At 33.9% G+C, this 16,552-nt stretch overlaps 3 protein-coding genes across 7 annotated transcripts; 1 reads left to right on the top strand and 2 right to left on the bottom strand.

The window, feature by feature from the left end:
* Positions 1-493: 493 nt before the first annotated feature.
* On the bottom strand, positions 494-3,379 carry LOC103483338 (peptidyl-prolyl cis-trans isomerase CYP18-1). Its single transcript, XM_008439920.3, has 5 exons — positions 3,259-3,379; positions 3,064-3,138; positions 2,110-2,271; positions 1,623-1,781; positions 494-890 (listed from the first exon to the last, which is right to left on the bottom strand). The coding sequence occupies exons 1-5, from the start codon at positions 3,259-3,261 to the stop codon at positions 807-809; spliced, it is 483 nt and encodes a 160-aa protein (XP_008438142.1). The 5' UTR covers positions 3,262-3,379; the 3' UTR covers positions 494-806.
* Positions 3,380-4,460: 1,081 nt separating this feature from the next.
* LOC103483337 (uncharacterized) lies at positions 4,461-9,681 on the bottom strand. The gene is made up of 7 exons (XM_008439919.3): positions 9,278-9,681; positions 8,503-8,969; positions 8,091-8,205; positions 7,033-7,701; positions 6,352-6,429; positions 5,495-5,608; positions 4,461-4,916 (listed from the first exon to the last, which is right to left on the bottom strand). The coding sequence occupies exons 1-7, from the start codon at positions 9,605-9,607 to the stop codon at positions 4,653-4,655; spliced, it is 2,037 nt and encodes a 678-aa protein (XP_008438141.1). The 5' UTR covers positions 9,608-9,681; the 3' UTR covers positions 4,461-4,652.
* A 2,840-nt stretch (positions 9,682-12,521) lies between these two features.
* On the top strand, positions 12,522-16,254 carry LOC103483332 (growth-regulating factor 9). 5 transcript variants are annotated; one of them, XM_051085911.1, is made up of 5 exons: positions 12,522-12,725; positions 12,848-13,216; positions 14,432-15,139; positions 15,405-15,805; positions 16,236-16,254. In XM_051085911.1, exons 1-4 carry the CDS (start codon positions 12,683-12,685, stop codon positions 15,788-15,790), a joined length of 1,506 nt encoding a protein of 501 aa, XP_050941868.1. In that variant the 5' UTR covers positions 12,522-12,682; the 3' UTR covers positions 15,791-15,805; positions 16,236-16,254. The 5 variants fall into 5 exon arrangements, with proteins under 5 accessions (XP_050941868.1, XP_008438132.1, XP_050941871.1 ...); XM_008439910.3 differs by lacking the exon at positions 16,236-16,254 and adding an exon at positions 16,087-16,222; XM_051085914.1 differs by lacking the exon at positions 16,236-16,254 and having other exon boundaries at positions 12,848-13,192; positions 14,438-15,139; positions 15,405-15,973.
* Positions 16,255-16,552: the final 298 nt, after the last annotated feature.

Genomic DNA, 16,552 nt, shown 5'->3' with positions numbered 1-16,552 from the left:
AATTGTGTTTTTAGGACATATCAATGGTTTACGTCTACATGTTAAGACCATTTTCTAACCTTACCAGGTGTAATAGTATAATACTACTTTATGGAAGCAACTTTGCAACAAAACACCTTCGAAAGAGTATTTTAAAACTTTTTGTTTTAAAATAATAAATAAAGATATGTATGAAGCTTTTGAAACTTCGAAATATTTTTGCTAACATCATCTTTTTATAACAATCCAACATTCAACTCCTCTCTAATGTATGCATGTCCCTCTCTATTGTATGCATGTCCCAGAACGAGAAATTCGATAACCATCTCATTTCAAAGAAAATAAAATAAATGAAAAAAATGAAGTTAAGGTAAAATTCCTTGGTGGAATACGATTGTCACCGTGAACGTAGTAGAGTGATAATTGACATGATTTTTCATCTTAAAAATGAAATATTCGATCTCCCATCTCTAAGTATGGCATTTTAGAAACGGTGGAAGTATGGTTTAGAAGATGATAGAAACAAGTTTAAATAAATATACACAAAAGTTAAGAATACAAAAGCAAATTCATGAGATTGGCCGCAGCAAATCGACTTTATAGTTAGCACTTAAACGTAGTACCTCTGAAGACACAATAAGCCAATAAGCCATCTGTTTAGGTTGCGTATACTTTACTTCTAATTCTCTATTTCGAACCTCTCATGTTCATGTTATTTTGTTAACAAACCTTCCACCTGATCATGGCAGCCCTTAGCACTAGCGCTTCATGCCACTTGAATTCTGAGGTTTCCATCAATCTTCATTTCAACTACTGCCAAAGCAAGTTTAGCCTGCAAGAGGATTAGCATGTATCGTCACCCGATTCAGCCTGATCTCTGCGAGAGGACGATCTCCTGGTCCAGTTTGTGTCTGCATTAAGACATACATGCAGATGATAAGAATGTGTAAAAATTTATAACAACAGAGGTACAAATGATAAAATTCGATACAATAACACCCCATTTAATAATTATTTGGTTTTTTGTTTTTGTTATTTTTTTAAATTTTAATCCATTTCCTCCCAATTTCTTACGATGGTTTAGCCCAATAGCAAGTTTTTAAAAGTAGATAAAAAAAATACAAAATTTAGAGGGGAGGGGTTTTTATAGACTTTTAACTTTCCAAAACCAAAAACCAAATGATTATCAAATAGGACCTAAAGAATTCACTAGCCAAAAAACTATGCAAGTAGGAAATTTTTAATTCAGATCATACATTAGAAGCTACCTGCAAAATAAGCATATGAACCTTCTTTAACTACCAAAAGCAATTCAACTAATTGCCAAAGCTAATTACTCAACCTCACAACAGCGCAGTCTCAAAAAAATCCGAGCATATTGTCCTACTATATAGCTGCTTATCAAAGCTCGCCCATGACTTTAAACACACCCTAGACTTGCAGTTCACTCTTTTGAGTGATGATGGAGGACCAGCTCACAGTGGTTAAACCGATATTATTTGACTTGTATAGGCCATGTTTAAGTGAACACGGCAGGATTAGTGAACAAGGCAGGCATTGAGTGCATAAGAGGGAGAATTTAGAACTCCCTTTTATATGAGGCAGCAAAAAAGGAGGGGAGAAAACTCCCCAAATTAACGTACCTTTTCCATGATATCAAGTACTTCAAACCCATGAATCACTCTGCCGAAAACAGTATATAATCCATTTAAATGTGGCTGCTTTGCATAAGTTATAAAAAATTGGCTTCCGTTTGTATTTGCTCCACTGTTGGCCATTGATAATATCCCTCTAGCATTGTGCTGTAAAACCAGAACAGAGAAAGTTACTTTTAACATAAGTCAGATTTGATAATATTAACCACTTGGTGAAAGTGCGCATAGCTTAGTAGTGATCGACACTACTACCTCCCTTGAAGTTGGAGGTTCAAATCCCATTCCCTTATATGTGTGTGTGTGTATTAAAAACTTGGAGGACAGGAAGGCTAAATGAATTTCCAGTGTGAACCGCAGCTTCACTGGGATGGTTAAGAATGCAATGTTTCGTAGAATCCCATTGTATTTGTGTCAGAACAAGAAGCTTGCGTGTGATTACACTGCCACATGACATGGTGTACATCTCATTACATACCTTGAGTGACTCTTTTATCTCGTCATTAAACTTCTTGCCCCATATGCTAGTTCCTCCTTTTCCTGTGCCGGTTGGGTCTCCACCTTGTATCATAAAACCTTTGATATTGCGATGGAATATGGTTCCGTCATAGTAACCACTTGCACACAATGCCAAAAAGTTCTGTAATCAATAAAATATTGGAGTCATCAGTACACAAGAATCTGAAAACCAAAGACTTCGCTACTTATCAATTGCCAAGCCAATCCAAAATACATTTAGAAAAAAAAACTAGTAATATAATCTAAGGCCAATGAGAATTCAGTAATAACATCTCAATATAATCACCAATATATTCAATGAAGTGAGTTATTTCCATTTCAAAAAAAGAAATGTAATCACCGAAGAGAAAGCTGCCATTCATTTGCTACAACGAAGAGAAAACGCAGAAAACATTTGCCCAGAAAATATTTATAATCATTATTGGTTCTTAGATAACCATAGAATTCCATCACAAAAGTAATTGTCAGTGGGAGAAGTAACCGATGTATTATTTCAAAGATGATGAAATCTCCACATCTTTGCAATACGGGATCCTCAACATTGGTAATTCTCGAATATTACCCACCACATTGTGAAAAAAAAAATCCATAGACCTCTAAGTTCTAACAATCAGCAAAAGCTCCGCGCTCGAGGTTTTGTAGAACTTCCAATTAAATGCAATGGCAGATAGTCCTTTCAGAAATGAAGTGATTGCAAAAGCTAATAAAAAGCGCTGACAACGACATTTTCACAAAAAAATAATACAACCTAGCTCCTTGAGTATGCACTGAAAGAAAAGTCCTATCATCTACATGAAGGGATGAGGAAATCAAATTACAACTTCTCAGTGAGCAATCACTTCTTGCATAAACAAAAACAGTTTTGGCAACATGGAGTAAAACAAATAGCAGAAAAAATGAGCGAGGAACTTGCCTCAGCAGATTTCGGGACTTCATCGCAAAAAATCTCGCACTTGATGTCTCCGAGATTTGTGTGCAAAGTAACAGACTATGAACACAAATAGAAAGAGTGAATTCAGAGGCCAGTAACGAAATTCCACCATAGACAGACAATCGAAAGAAGAAGAAGACAAGGTGTTCGATAAAATGACAAATAGAAAATACCCACCATCTTCAGAGCTGGTTTGCAAAGTTGCGGTTCTCGTTCCCGAGATCGTAATGAAAACGCAATTGGAAAAATACAAAGAAAATGGTTGAGAGGAACATTCGCTCCCTATAGTATATATAAGAAAATTATTTTTGACAGACAAGTTCTAAAATATCCATAAATATAATAAAATATCACAACTCAATTTTATTAGACTAAATTTACTCGGTCAGAGTGATCAATTTTCTTCTACTCTTTTATTTGATTATATGAATTTACAATATGAACACGACTCACCTGGTATCTATTTGTTTTCAAAGTTGATAATTTTTATATTCAAATCCCCACATACATATTGTACTTAAAATCTCACTGAATCTATAGCTCAACCTGAAATACATTTTTTCTAAAAATTTTACAATCCAACCCTTACGGTTGGTAATTTGGGTTGATTGGTTACCGTCTTTTTTTTAACATCTTTAATTTTTTTTCCCTACTCCTCGCTTGATCGAAAAAAATTGGACATCTCCAACAATAACCAACTATAACTCCTTTTTGTTCTTAATAATGATTCGAGTGTATTTATTTATTTTTATTGTTATTTTTTTTTAATATTATTTTGTAGTTGTAACAATTCGCCACCCTTACAAGAGATAGTCAATAGTTTTGAATCCAAATCACATTTTGAAAAAGTTGATAAATAATTCACGCATTTCAAATTAATAATAGTCAAATAAATTTAACCAAAAAAAAAAGTTAATCATACCATTTTTGGTGAATAATTTGTAAACAAATATTTAGATTTACATTAAAATAAATAAATTGTATAAAATATGAAAATATTTATAAGAAAAAAAAAAACTTAAATAGGAAAAGTTTTATTAATTTTATTGTATTTGATAAATAGTTTCAATATTTTTTTATTTTAGATAAAAAAAATGATTTTGAAAAAAAGCTCTTACAAAATCCGTATTTAAAATAATCCATATATATAATCATCTTAGTTATTATATTTTATTTGAATTTATTATAGATTTGCAACATCTATTTTTCTCACTTGTGCATTTATTTTTCTTGCAAAAGAAATCCAAGAAAACAAGACAGGTAACATATAAATTACAAAACAATATTTAAATGATTAAAAAAGCATGTTTTATATTATTTTAAAAACAGAAAAAAATTGATTTTAACCGTTATAGAATCACTTTCAAACAACCACCACCTAGTAGAATTACAAAGCAGCTTTCTCATTTCTGTTCTACCAACGCCAAAGAGTGTCCACAGCTTCAAAAAGGAACAAGTAAACATTTGTAATTTTCCGTTTATTGTGCTAATGGTACATAAATACAAGAATCCCAAATGGAAAAAGAATGGGAATATAAAATAAAAGGAGCCTGAAGCTTAAGCTCCATATGCTAGTTTTCATCAAGGACCTCTTTGTGTACATGCATGCAAGTCGAGCTGCAATATTTGTAGTTGTACCGGTGGAAAGGAACTTTACCGGCCAGCGAAGTACCGCAGCAAGAGCAGTTGGCATCCCCTGCTGATCCACTTTTAGTCTGTGAGCTGTTGTTAGAAGTAGTTGACGAGGAATTGTTGGTGGCTGCAGCTGCAGCCATGGCTGCCATCCTTCTCTCAGCAGCTGCTGCTCTCTTTTCCCGTTCAGCAGCCAATGCCATCTGTAGTTCCTCCCAAAGAGAAAAAAGGAATAAGAAAAGGTAACACCGTTGGGTAACACTTCATTCTTTGTTTTTAGTTTTAGTTTTTGAATGTTAAGTCTATTTCTCCTCGATTTCTTATAATGATTTGCATTTTAATTGAGTTTTTAGCTAAATTCAGAAAAACAAAAACAAATTTTTTCTAGAAACTACTTTTAGTTTTCAAATGATGGCTTGATTTTTTTAAAATATTTGCAAGGAGCAGATAACAACGCAAGAAATTGGAGCTGAAATGAGTTATTTTAGGCTTAATTTTAAAAAACAAAAAACTAAATAATTACCAAGCAAGACCTAAATAATTGAAAGACGAGGTTTTCGGTGTTTTTCTCGGTGAACACATGAAATGGAACTTCAAAAGTAGTATGAATTATTGTACAGAGAGAAGCGAAGGCTAAGTAAAAAAGACTCATATAAAGTCTGTTTGAGAGCCCTTCTGAAAAACAGCCTTTTGTTTGTCCTTTTAAAAAATTGACTTGGAAATTTCATTTTAAAAACAGATTCTAAAAAAGGACAACATGTAGGCCAGCTTGACGTTTTACCTCTTTGGTAATCAGTTTTCCACTAGTTGATTCAGCCCGAGAATTCAAAATAGAGCCGATTCCTCTACTCTGTTCCGTCTTCGCAGCCTTCTGAGCTTCAGCATCCTGGGCGGCCTGCCAACTCATCCATTCAGCACATCTCAAACAAGAAGGCAAGAGAAAGCAAGAACTCTAACGAATACCGAGACAGTATCATTCATAATCCTTCAGAAGGTCTCCAAGAAGATAATCATTGAAAGACAAAAAGCTTTAGAACAACGTGGTACATTAGATATTTAGGGAGGTTTTGGGTTTAAGGCCTAAATTGAAAACTTAGGTGTTGTTTGGGCCCCAGCTTCAAGTGGGTGGTAGCCCCCTCATGTTAGTGTTTCCAACTCATATAATCTACAATTAACATATTACTATATCAAATCCCTTTGTTATAGTTTTTACTATTTCCTACTCATCCTCTCTCTCTCTTTGTTACTCCATTTACTATTTCCTACCAAAACTAAAATAGTCAGTATGCACCCCAAATAAAATCTATTATAACCTACTGACAATTGTAACTCTCAGACTAGCACTCAAAACGCCCCCTGGATGATTTAAAACTCTTATTGTCCCAATTGGCCTTGTAGTGCACTTAACAATAGAGGTTGATGAGGAGTGGGAAGGAAATATAATACAAGGAATTGTACTCCCGATACCAGTTTATTAGAGAAAACCTTGGGAACGTCGAAAGGTCTACTAGAATGGTTCACAAAAAAATTATGGAAACTTTGATGTCAGTATAACCAATTAATTGAGGAAGAAGCACAGACTAACATTACTCAACCAGTTTCAAGAAAACATTAGAAACAAACCAGTTAAATGCAAACCTGTGCTTTTTTGGCCTTTTCTTTCTTCAATTTTTTCAACTCCTTTGCTCTTGCCTTTCGTTTGGCGTCTTTTTCTGCCTAAACAATCACAGAAAGACAAAAAGTTCACGTCCATGGAAAAACTGAATAAAAAAATTTTAAAAAATGAAAAAGTTCACTCATTGCTAAATAGAAAAATAAGCAAACAGACCCGAGACAAAAACAAATTTTAGGGAAACCCAAAACAAAATTGGGGCTTCTATGAATGCTAGAAAACGTAAGGAAGAAGACCACAACAAAATAGAATGCCTTATATGATGAACTACAAAATGAAACAAATATGGTTTTCTGGTTGAAAACATGCACACCACGATTATTACTGACAAATAGCAGATGCAAAGCTGTAAGCCTGTAAGAACGTAAAAAGATCTTGACAGTCTATTCACCTGAACTATAATAGCGTGTAAAGATTTCAGATGACATGAATGTTTTCAGTAATAAATAACTCCTGACCCCATAATATTTTAGTTTTCATCTCCAAAATATTTTAGGTCCCCAAGCAAGATATATTTCCAGGTTTACCATCATCGCAGAGGATGATTCCTTGAGGTAATTCAAATAGGAGAAGCAGAAACACAAGATAAAGGCACCTATACTAAATGAAATCGAGACTGAATAGAAGGGAAAACAGTTTTAAGTAACCTGCTTAGCTGCTTGAGATTCCTCCATTTCCTTGGTTAATGCACTGGGCACCTTAGCAGCATCCCAGTCCCACTTATCAAGGTTTGAAGCCATGAACCTTCTAAAGTTATTCCGGACTTCCTTCTCACTTGCTAGCATGTAAGGAGTACGTCCTCTTTCGTCTTTAATGCAAGGATCAAAACCCTGTTCAAGCAGTTCCAAAACCCTATCTGCATTTCCAGACTGTGATGCTTCATGCAAAGGTGTAGTTCTACAAATAACTTCACTTTCACTGTCGCTACTTTTTGGGTGTTCAACAGATTCTTCAAGATGAGTACAAGCATCCTTTTCGAAATCTCCAATGACTTTCTGACCACTTATATCTTGGGTGCCATTTTCTGCTATATCTGCAGTTGCACTCAACAGTGCATTGTGCTCACTGGTGGACAATATTTCCTTCTCATCTACTTCATACACTACTTGCACCAATTGTTCATAAATACGCTGAGCTTCTTTCAATGTAGGCCTTCGAACAGTCAAAGGAATATTTCGAATGGCAGAGTGCTGATCACTAAAGTATGGCTTATCTCCATTAAAAAGCAATTGTCGATTGTTTGAAGGAGCATAAATATAAACGCAAGATGAAGCATTAAAGTAGGACTTCCAAGCAGCAAGGAGATCTTGAATTTCCTAACAGCATTCAATATGTAAGCCAATTAACAATTACAGTTCAGAAACGAGTTTGACTTAAATGTGATTCTGTCAAAGCACGGTACCAAGAGAAATAGATAAAATTTAGAACTGAATGTTTAGTTCCTAGGGGACAAAATTTCATACTCAATCACAGTTTTCAAAACAGCTTGGAACTAAAACGTAACACTGTTTGCAAAATCGTTTCCTGAACAGCTCTTAAGTCTACATGGCTTGAGAAGGGAAACTGTTTTCATTAAGTAATCGAATTCCATCATGAAATCAATAGAAAATTATGGGTGAAAATATATAGTAAACTACAAAAAGAGGAAGAAAATGGGAATGCACAACTCAAGCCATTTCGTAGTCATCAATAGACTTTATTATACCTTCTTCAATGCCAGCTCATTATGACGACGAAGTGAAGCCCCCGCAGAACTGATTGATTTGCCACTTGCATCTTTTGATGACTGTTTCTTTCCAGACTTGGCTCTCACCACGTATCTACATAAAGAAAGTTTGGATTTCATGCAAGAAAAGTGCAACAAGAAGCAACAAAGCCAAATGGAATCTCTCTACGAGTGAAAATGCAAGCTCTCAATATACATGTTCTTTGATAACAATAGCATTACTTATTTCAGGTATTGGAGTTACAAATAAGAACAGTTTGTAGGTTCCACTTTCTATCCATGGTCTGTTTTCATCACCGACTCCACGATGGAAAAAAAAAGGGACTCAAAACCATTGGAAATTCCCTCAAATGAAAAAAAAATTGAGAAGATAAAGGAGAGATTTCTAAACCTGTGAAAGGTTTTATGAGCTACAACCGAGTTCCCATCGAATACACAGCCCGCGAAGTGCCCACCACTAGCAAGCAACACTATCCGCAAATGGGAGCCATCTCTTGGTTCATGGTTTAAATATTTCAGTCTTGCTACAACATCACTCTCTCTAAGGCACTGTGCATGAACGCCACTACCACTGGCTGATGTTTTATCTTCTTCATACAAAATATTGTCTGACTCGTTTATGATCAAACACTTCCATACCGAAGCTCTTTCGCCTGTTTGAAGATGAACAAACAACCTCTTCTTGTTCACATTATCACTGGTACCCTTATACCCTTCATTCCGAGAATTTCTCTCTTTCTCTGTTTCGTCCTCTGATCCAGAAATACTTGACACATCAAAGTCTCTGAAAGAATCAGATGTCAGCTCATCAAAATCATCCTCCTTCACAATATTCTTTCCAGCAATGCTTAGTTTCACCTAATATTTAATTATAGCCCAGTAAATACTCCGAAACACAGAAAAATTAAGAAACCATTCACTTCATCAAAAGCATGTCAACAAATAACTTTCAGCTTTGATGTCTATAAACATTTAAGATAAATGGTTATTAGATACACGTGATAGGTCCCATTAGGGAGAGCAAGAAAAAACCTTTTAACAAAAATGGACACTTGACACGATAATTCAATCTACGGGACACTCTACTCAATCAGCTAGTTAAATTGGGGCAAAAAAAATTGAAATTCAAATACCAGGTAACAGAATCAGCAAAAAAAAAAAGTTACATTGAACCGGTGAATGTCGGATTTGAAGTGCGAACGCTGGTCAAGGAGGGACTCGAACTCGGCCTTGCATATGTTGCAGGTCCACCGGTGGGCGACGGAACTTTCTTTGAAATCCCTAGAGTTCTGCTCCGAATCGACTGTGTTTTCAGCGCTTGGGCTGTCCCTGTTGCTGCCGCTGGTTGGTGATGTGTATGAGTGTGGAGAACGAAGGAGTTTGCAGGAATCGAAGAAGTCGGCCGGAACGTCGAAGATGGAACGGTTACGTTTCTCCGGCGGGATGGCTGGAGTATTGCTAACGATGACGGCGGAGGCGGCGGGATTGGTCTCCATGGCCTTAGGCCGATTTCCTCAAGAAATTGAGACAAATAGCTTTTTTAAGGAAAATTTATAAGCTAACTTAGAGTTCTATTCCCTTAAATTTTGTTGGTTATATATTGCCTAACAATTTTACTTTTCTTCAAATAGTTTTATCCTAACCTTAAGGTCAAGTTTGTATTTGATCTAATGGTTTAAAAATATTATATTTCATTTGAAGGTTTCAATAATTATATTTCACTTATTGGAAATTTATCAAAAAAAAAAAATAATAACTTTTAACAAAATGTTTATCATCTTTAAAGAAGAAAGATAATAAATAGTGATTTTTTTCTTGTCAACTTTTTTATATTTTTTGAAACACCCTTTTGATTTATTTATGTGAATATATTTAAGACAAAAAGAGTTTTGAAATTTATAAATTAAATTGAAAAGAAAAATTAATTTTAGGATACATTGAAATTAAACAAAATTAAGAGTTGTAAAATTCATTTGTGAATTTTTTTTAAAGTTGTTCCATATTTAACTTGTGTATTAGTCAAAATTATTTTCTATGTTTATTGAAATCAATAAAAATTCTATTAACCTCCAAATTAATAAATTCTCATATATTTTATTAGTTTTTATAATTACACAAGTTTGAAAGTTTACATTTTTAGTACAAAAAAATAGAGAATATGGGATAAACCTCCAACACTCAATGGTAGAAATTAAGTTCGTGTCTATGTATCAAGTTCACTTTACTAATTCGATAGTCTAATTTTAACTATCTACAAGTTTAAGAGTCGTTCACTTTTAACATTGTAATTGTAATTTATGCATTAAATTTTGTAGTTAGCTTATAAGTAAAAAATCTTATTAATTTTTTAAAAGGAAAACCGTAAAAAAAAAATATAAGATTTGACAAAATATTTATATTTCATACAAAAATCACGTACAATAAATTTCATTGTTCTAATAGTTTTGTTCTGACATAGCGGGAAAGACCTCTTTTGCAAGGTTTTGGATATGGCTAACAGGGTAAATAGCTATTGTTCTCATTCCTTCCCTTTCATACGATCCAGGGAGTTGTCGTACTTCCATGGAGGGCTCTAGAAGAGTAGTATTCTTCCATATTAGCTTTTCACCGTAATCCATATTTGTATTAAACCTCGAAATAGTTTATTAATATTTATATTCTTTAAAAAATATTTTTTAAAAAATTTGAGTATATTGACATGGCTTCTACCACTAAAACTATTACCATAATATATGTACTCTTTTCACCTATGTGTTAGAAAAATGAAAATGTAATTTTGAAAACAAAGAAAAAAACAGTAGTTTATTAAAAACGTGTTTGTGTTTTGTAATTTGGGTAAAGAAAATAGAGATGGTTTAGAAAAACGAAAAAGGAGATGGGTGGTTTTCCAAATTAGTGAGAGCAGTTTATTTCATAGTTTGGGAACTCAGAAACAGAAAGTGACAAAGAGAGAAGAATATTAGAGAAAGGGGGCCGACGAGGAGTGATTAGACGGCTCGAGTGAATGACGTGTCTTGTGACATTGAGCGCCACGTAAACAAGGGCGACAAGAGCGCGTGACTGACTCTATCACCTCTGACAAAAGCAAAAGACTGGCAGTTCCACCATTAGAGGCGTGTTTTTCACGCACAATTTCTCATACGCGCCAACCCTTGTGATGTATATGATAGCTTTCGGAGGCAAAATTAAAATTAGAAAGAAAAATATGTAAATAAATAAATAAAATAGAAATATCAATTTGGCCCCGCTATTAAGCCTTATTTAAATTTCGACCTTGTTTTTTTCAATAATTCTTAAATTTACCCTTTCAAAATTTGGGGTTTTCTTAAAATAAAAAATTAACAAAATATTTATGCTTTATATAGAACAAAACCTGAATTTTATGAAATATATAGAAAATGTATTTTTTTCAAATATTATATTTTAGATAATTTTCTATAATTTATATAATAAAATATGATATGTGTACACGTTTTAAAATTTATGTTATAATTATTAACAAGCAATACTTTTTTATTTATAGAAAATTACAGTTGTAATGACTAATTTTAAGATTTTTTATTTTATTTATAAGATTTAAAATGTTACTCATTTGACTTTTAAGTTTTAGATTTGACTTTAATTAGTAGTAAGGTTTTAAAATGTTATAATTTTATACATGAGTTTTTTTATTTTTTATTTTTAAATTTAGTCCATACTTCTAAGCTTGATTTTTAAGTAAGTTTACATTTTCAATCCAATTTTAATTTTAATGGTAATGAAATTTGATTAACTATAGTTTTTTTTTTGAATCATTTGACATATAAGTGTATTAGTAATAATAACATATATGGTTAAATTTTCATAATCCCAGTTATATTAAAAAAAATGAGCTAAAGCTTAACATCAAAATGTAAATTAGGATCTAAATCATCTTATTAAAAATAAATAAAAAAGTTGACAAAATCAAGGTAGAAACTTAAGTTAAAATACTATTTTGATCTATATACTTTGAAATTTATCCGATTTTAATACTTTTACTTTTAAATCTTAAATTTAGTAGCTCAACGTTAATTTTTATTGAAATTGATTAAATAATTTCAATATATTTTCTCGCAAAGAAATACAATAGATGAACATATTTTTAAAATTTATAGTAAAAATGTAAAAATAAAACTAAAATTAAAAAAAATAAAAAAGAATTAACAAACTATTAATAGAAAATAAATATTTTGTTGAATGTTTTTTTTTTCATTCTTCATTTTTAATAAAATATAAAAATGAAAATAATGTGACTTAAAATTAGTGGGCGAAAGGATAAATTTTGTAAAGATTAAAAATGGAATAAGGAAGAGTATTGGACCAAAATGAAAAAACTTTTTTTAAGAAAAGAAGAAAAGACTGAAATATGTCAGAAAACTCTGCCACCTGCTTTAACTCTCTTCTCTCTGTTTCTCTATAGAGAGAAGAGAGATAGAGAGAGAGGTTTTGGTTTTTTGGCTTTTTCCGATTTGAAAAATTTGTTCATCTTCATTGCATTTAAATTCCTGCAGCAATGCATTGATAATCGAGCTCATGTTTCCGAAATTCCTATGGAAGTTCATCCACTTCAGAGCTTTCCGTCTTCAGAAACTGGTATTACTGTCTCTCTCTCTCTCTTCTTTTCAATTCTCACCGTTTTTGGTTATGTATTTTGTTTGTTGTTGTATACTTTTTTATTCTTCTGCTTCTTATTTGTGCTCGTTGTGAATGTTTAGGGAGAGGATTAAGGCTGCGGAAGGCAGATGAGGTGGCGACGGACGTGGTGATGATGGAAGTGAAAAAGGAGGTTAATCAGTCGGAAAACGACGAGGTATCGACTCCGGTGTTGCCGTCGATTAATCTCGGTCTTCAGATTGGTACGAATTCGGCGGGAAGTCGAAACGAGAGAAACTCGATTGTTGTTCGGTCGGGGGAGTCGATTCTTACGGCTGGCCAATTGCAGGAGCTCGAGCAGCAAGTTATTATTCACAAGTATCTGGCTGCTGGTCTCCGTGTTCCTACGCACCTTCTCGTTCCAATTTGGAAGAGTGCTGCCAGGACCTTGGGCTCTAATGTCAATGGTATCTACGAGCGCTACCGTAGCTGTAAGCGAGTTTAATTCTTTAAGATAACTAAAACTGTTTGCAATTTCATGCTGCTATGTTAATTGAAGATATTGATGCTGGTTTCTGTTTCATATTTCATTTCAAACACGATTTGTGATTTTGCAGTTTAGTTGCTCTGAATTTGAAAACAACCGGTATACTGGAGATTTCATATAGCATGAAATCCGGTCTAAATGAATTTGTTAAGGTACTACCTGGATAATAAGAGTTCGTCTGGAAATCTCTGTGTGAAGTAATTCTAGCAAATGCAACGGTTCCTTTTTTTTTTCCCTCAATAAATCTTGCTTGTGATTTCTTTTTCCATTACTGATGATCATGTTGATTCAAGAATCATGCCTGGAAATTCTTGATTAAGTAAGAACTACTTCTTTTCACTGATGTTAGGTTTCATGGACGAAAATGAACAGCTGCGAATTATTGTTATTAAGATAAAGTATTACGTGCTTGTTCAATTGGAATTTAGTCATGTTCTTTTGTTGATCGAACTGTGTTTGTCTTGTCAACTTACCGCCTCCGTGGTTTGTTTCATGTAAACGTCTCAGCAGAGACGAACGGCCTAAATCACCTTTTTGTGCATTGTCCTTTTGCCAATGATACCGGTTGTATTTATTTTATTGTTTTGGTATTTTGTTTGGGCATAGCCATTACCTGTGACCCATTGGTTGGACTTAGGAAGGAACTTTTTGATTACTAGGAAATTGAATACTCTTTGGTTTTTTTTTTTTTTTTTTTTTTTTCCTCTTTACGTTTATATTGTTGGCGTTTGATTGGAAAGAAATAGCACATATATTTATTATTTTTTATTATTTGTAAGATTATAGCCACAATAAAACATCCAAGTCTTGGACTCTATATTTATTCTACAGTATCTCTGAGGCAATAATGAATTATCAGTTGAATATACTACCATCTGGGGAAATACATATCTGCCCTCCAAATTATTCTCTTCCCATAGGAGTGTGTGTGTTGGGGGGGCAGGGCATCTTTGTTGGACAGCTGAGTTTTTTGAGGATTCAACAAGAGCCATTTCAGAATAATTTTATTTCAATTGCCTAATGTGGTGCTCTTCTGTTTTGAAACATGGATAATAATCAGATTTTGTGGGGTTTTGCATTTTGAACCAATCTTTTATTTTATTTTATTTTATTTTTAATTTGCTTGTAAATTTTGTTTCTCTTTATTAATTGTCTGCAGTTATAGGATTCAGTCCTGTGGGATTTGATTACAGAAGTATGATGGATCCTGAGCCAGGGAGATGTAGGAGGACTGATGGGAAGAAATGGAGATGTAGCCGGAATACTATTCCACATCAGAAATACTGTGAGCGGCACATGCATAGAGGCCGGCAGCGTTCAAGAAAGCCTGTGGAAGCTTCAGAAAATGAATCTCCATCGAAGAGACTTCTACTCACTATTCCAGACAGAGATGCTAGATGTTCTCTTGATGTTCCTACCTCCACCATTTGTGGGAATATCAAAACCAAGAATCACCCAAGTTGTAATGTTACCACTGCCATTCCCTTTCTTCCCGTGGAAGCTGTAGTCCCTGGTCCCAAAACCGTTTCTGATACTCGTACTAAATCAGTTACTGAAACCATTACTGGCAGCATGCATGGTACAACGGCCATTGTTACAAGCTGTGCTGATGCAACTAAAACCATCAGAATGGTCCCTGCCAGTGCCCCCAACACCACTGCTACATGTATTACAACAGTTCCCAGTGTAAATCCAAATGCTACTAACAGCATTTCCACTGGCTATATAGCCAACTCGAAAGATGTTTGCAATATGAATTTTCGTGACAATTGCAGCAAGAGCCGTAACAACATTGGAAGAAACGACCCCAATATCCAGAAGATTGCATCTCCCAGTCTTGGGTTCTCTCCTAACAGTGTTCTTCAAGGTATTGTTTTTGTGCTGCACAATGGTTTTTAAATCGATTTTATGAGGTATTGTCTGGAAAACTATCAGACCGATATTTGAGGATGAAATATGGAACCGACATTTCATGAAGATAGGTTACTTCTGTACGCAACATTTACTGCTCATAGTCCTTTTTTTTCTCTTTGCTTTTACTATTAGTAAAACCATTCTAGTGTTCATGGTGTAGAATACGAAATTTTCTTATTGTATTTGCTGATCTGAATTCGGTGTTATTTTTTCCCCAGTTCCTGGTTGCAGCAGCTCATTATGCGACAGTAAGATCAACCTTGAACTTGAACCAGGACGGTGTCGACGAACGGATGGTAAGAAATGGCGATGCCGGAGAGATGTTATTCCAGATCAGAAGTATTGTGCTCTACACATGCACAGAGGTTCAAAGAAGCATTTGAAGCCATTCCAAAACACGCCCGTTCTTGCTCCTTCTGTTGCTTCCTATGGCACTATGCTACCTTCGGTAACGACTCCGCTCACTAAACTCAAACCTGCAACCCCGAACACAAATCTTTCAATGTCTATCCAGGCCGACAACAAACAGAGACCCACCAAAGCAAGGAGCAACGACAGCAGTAGCAGCGAGACCACCGTTACCGACACCACAATCACAGGTTAAGAAAATATCGAAAAGGTATGAATCAGAATCCTTTGGCTATGGAAAGCTTCTATTTCTGCCGTTTTTTTTTTTTTTTTTTCTTTTTCCATTTCGGATTTGTACAATTTCAACATATAAACAAGACTCACTTTGGATAAATCTTGTTTTAAGAGGAAAAAGAAGAGCGATGGTTGAGTAATCAAATTTTCTTGTTTGGACATAGGATTAATTACAAATATATGTTTTGGTTTTGGATGATTAACAAACAAAAAATGTGCCAATTTTCTTAAGTAACTCTTCTCTTTCTCATTTCTCAGCTGCAGGCATTCATGGAGGATATGATTATGAGTATAGTGTATATATATATACACATTTTAATTTAGACCCTAAACCCTAGAAAAGAATATTGTTCTTTCTTGTTTGAGTTTAATTAAAGTGTTTTTTTTTTCCTCACTCCGTTCAATAGGTGGGTACGAAGTTACGAACCTCTGATTTTGAAGTCTATAATGTGCGTTTAATGTCGAGCTGTGTATTTTGACGAGTAAATTTGTTATACTAAATTAAAAAAAATTAATGACTTGGTGAAGTTGCAAAACTGATTAAATAAAATTTTTAATTCATATTGTAAACCTAGAGTGGTTGTGGTAATTGGAGGTTCAAAACTCTTATTTTCATAATTAGTGTTTTAAAAACAAATCAATTCATATCAAATAAATTTGTTAAAAAAATATGTTATAACGTACTCTAAAAAGTAGTTTTAAGCATAACTAGTAAGAAACAAGC

Source organism: Cucumis melo, chromosome 6 (assembly GCF_025177605.1).
Source record: "Cucumis melo cultivar AY chromosome 6, USDA_Cmelo_AY_1.0, whole genome shotgun sequence".
In the NCBI taxonomy this organism is placed as follows: Eukaryota; Viridiplantae; Streptophyta; class Magnoliopsida; order Cucurbitales; family Cucurbitaceae; genus Cucumis; species Cucumis melo.
The sequence above is the reverse complement of the archived record's forward strand: the minus strand, read 5'-3'. Positions and strand labels throughout refer to the sequence as shown.

Excerpts from the sequence above, each read along its gene's own strand:
- LOC103483338 (XM_008439920.3), bottom strand. Across the intron at positions 1,782-2,109 it reads AGATAAAAGAGTCACTCAAG|CACAATGCTAGAGGGATATT; the intron begins GTATGTAATGAG and ends CTGGTTTTACAG. Across the intron at positions 891-1,622 it reads TACTTGATATCATGGAAAAG|ACACAAACTGGACCAGGAGA; the intron begins GTACGTTAATTT and ends GTCTTAATGCAG.
- LOC103483332 (XM_051085911.1), top strand. The coding sequence starts at position 12,683 with ATGGAAGTTCATCCACTTCAGAGCTTTCCGTCTTCAGAAACTG. Across the intron at positions 13,217-14,431 it reads CTACGAGCGCTACCGTAGCT|TTATAGGATTCAGTCCTGTG; the intron begins GTAAGCGAGTTT and ends AATTGTCTGCAG. Across the intron at positions 15,140-15,404 it reads TCCTAACAGTGTTCTTCAAG|TTCCTGGTTGCAGCAGCTCA; the intron begins GTATTGTTTTTG and ends TTTTTTCCCCAG.
- LOC103483337 (XM_008439919.3), bottom strand. The coding sequence starts at position 9,607 with ATGGAGACCAATCCCGCCGCCTCCGCCGTCATCGTTAGCAATACTCCA. Across the intron at positions 6,430-7,032 it reads AATCTCAAGCAGCTAAGCAG|GCAGAAAAAGACGCCAAACG; the intron begins GTTACTTAAAAC and ends GTGATTGTTTAG. Across the intron at positions 5,609-6,351 it reads AAAAGGCCAAAAAAGCACAG|GCCGCCCAGGATGCTGAAGC; the intron begins GTTTGCATTTAA and ends ATGAGTTGGCAG.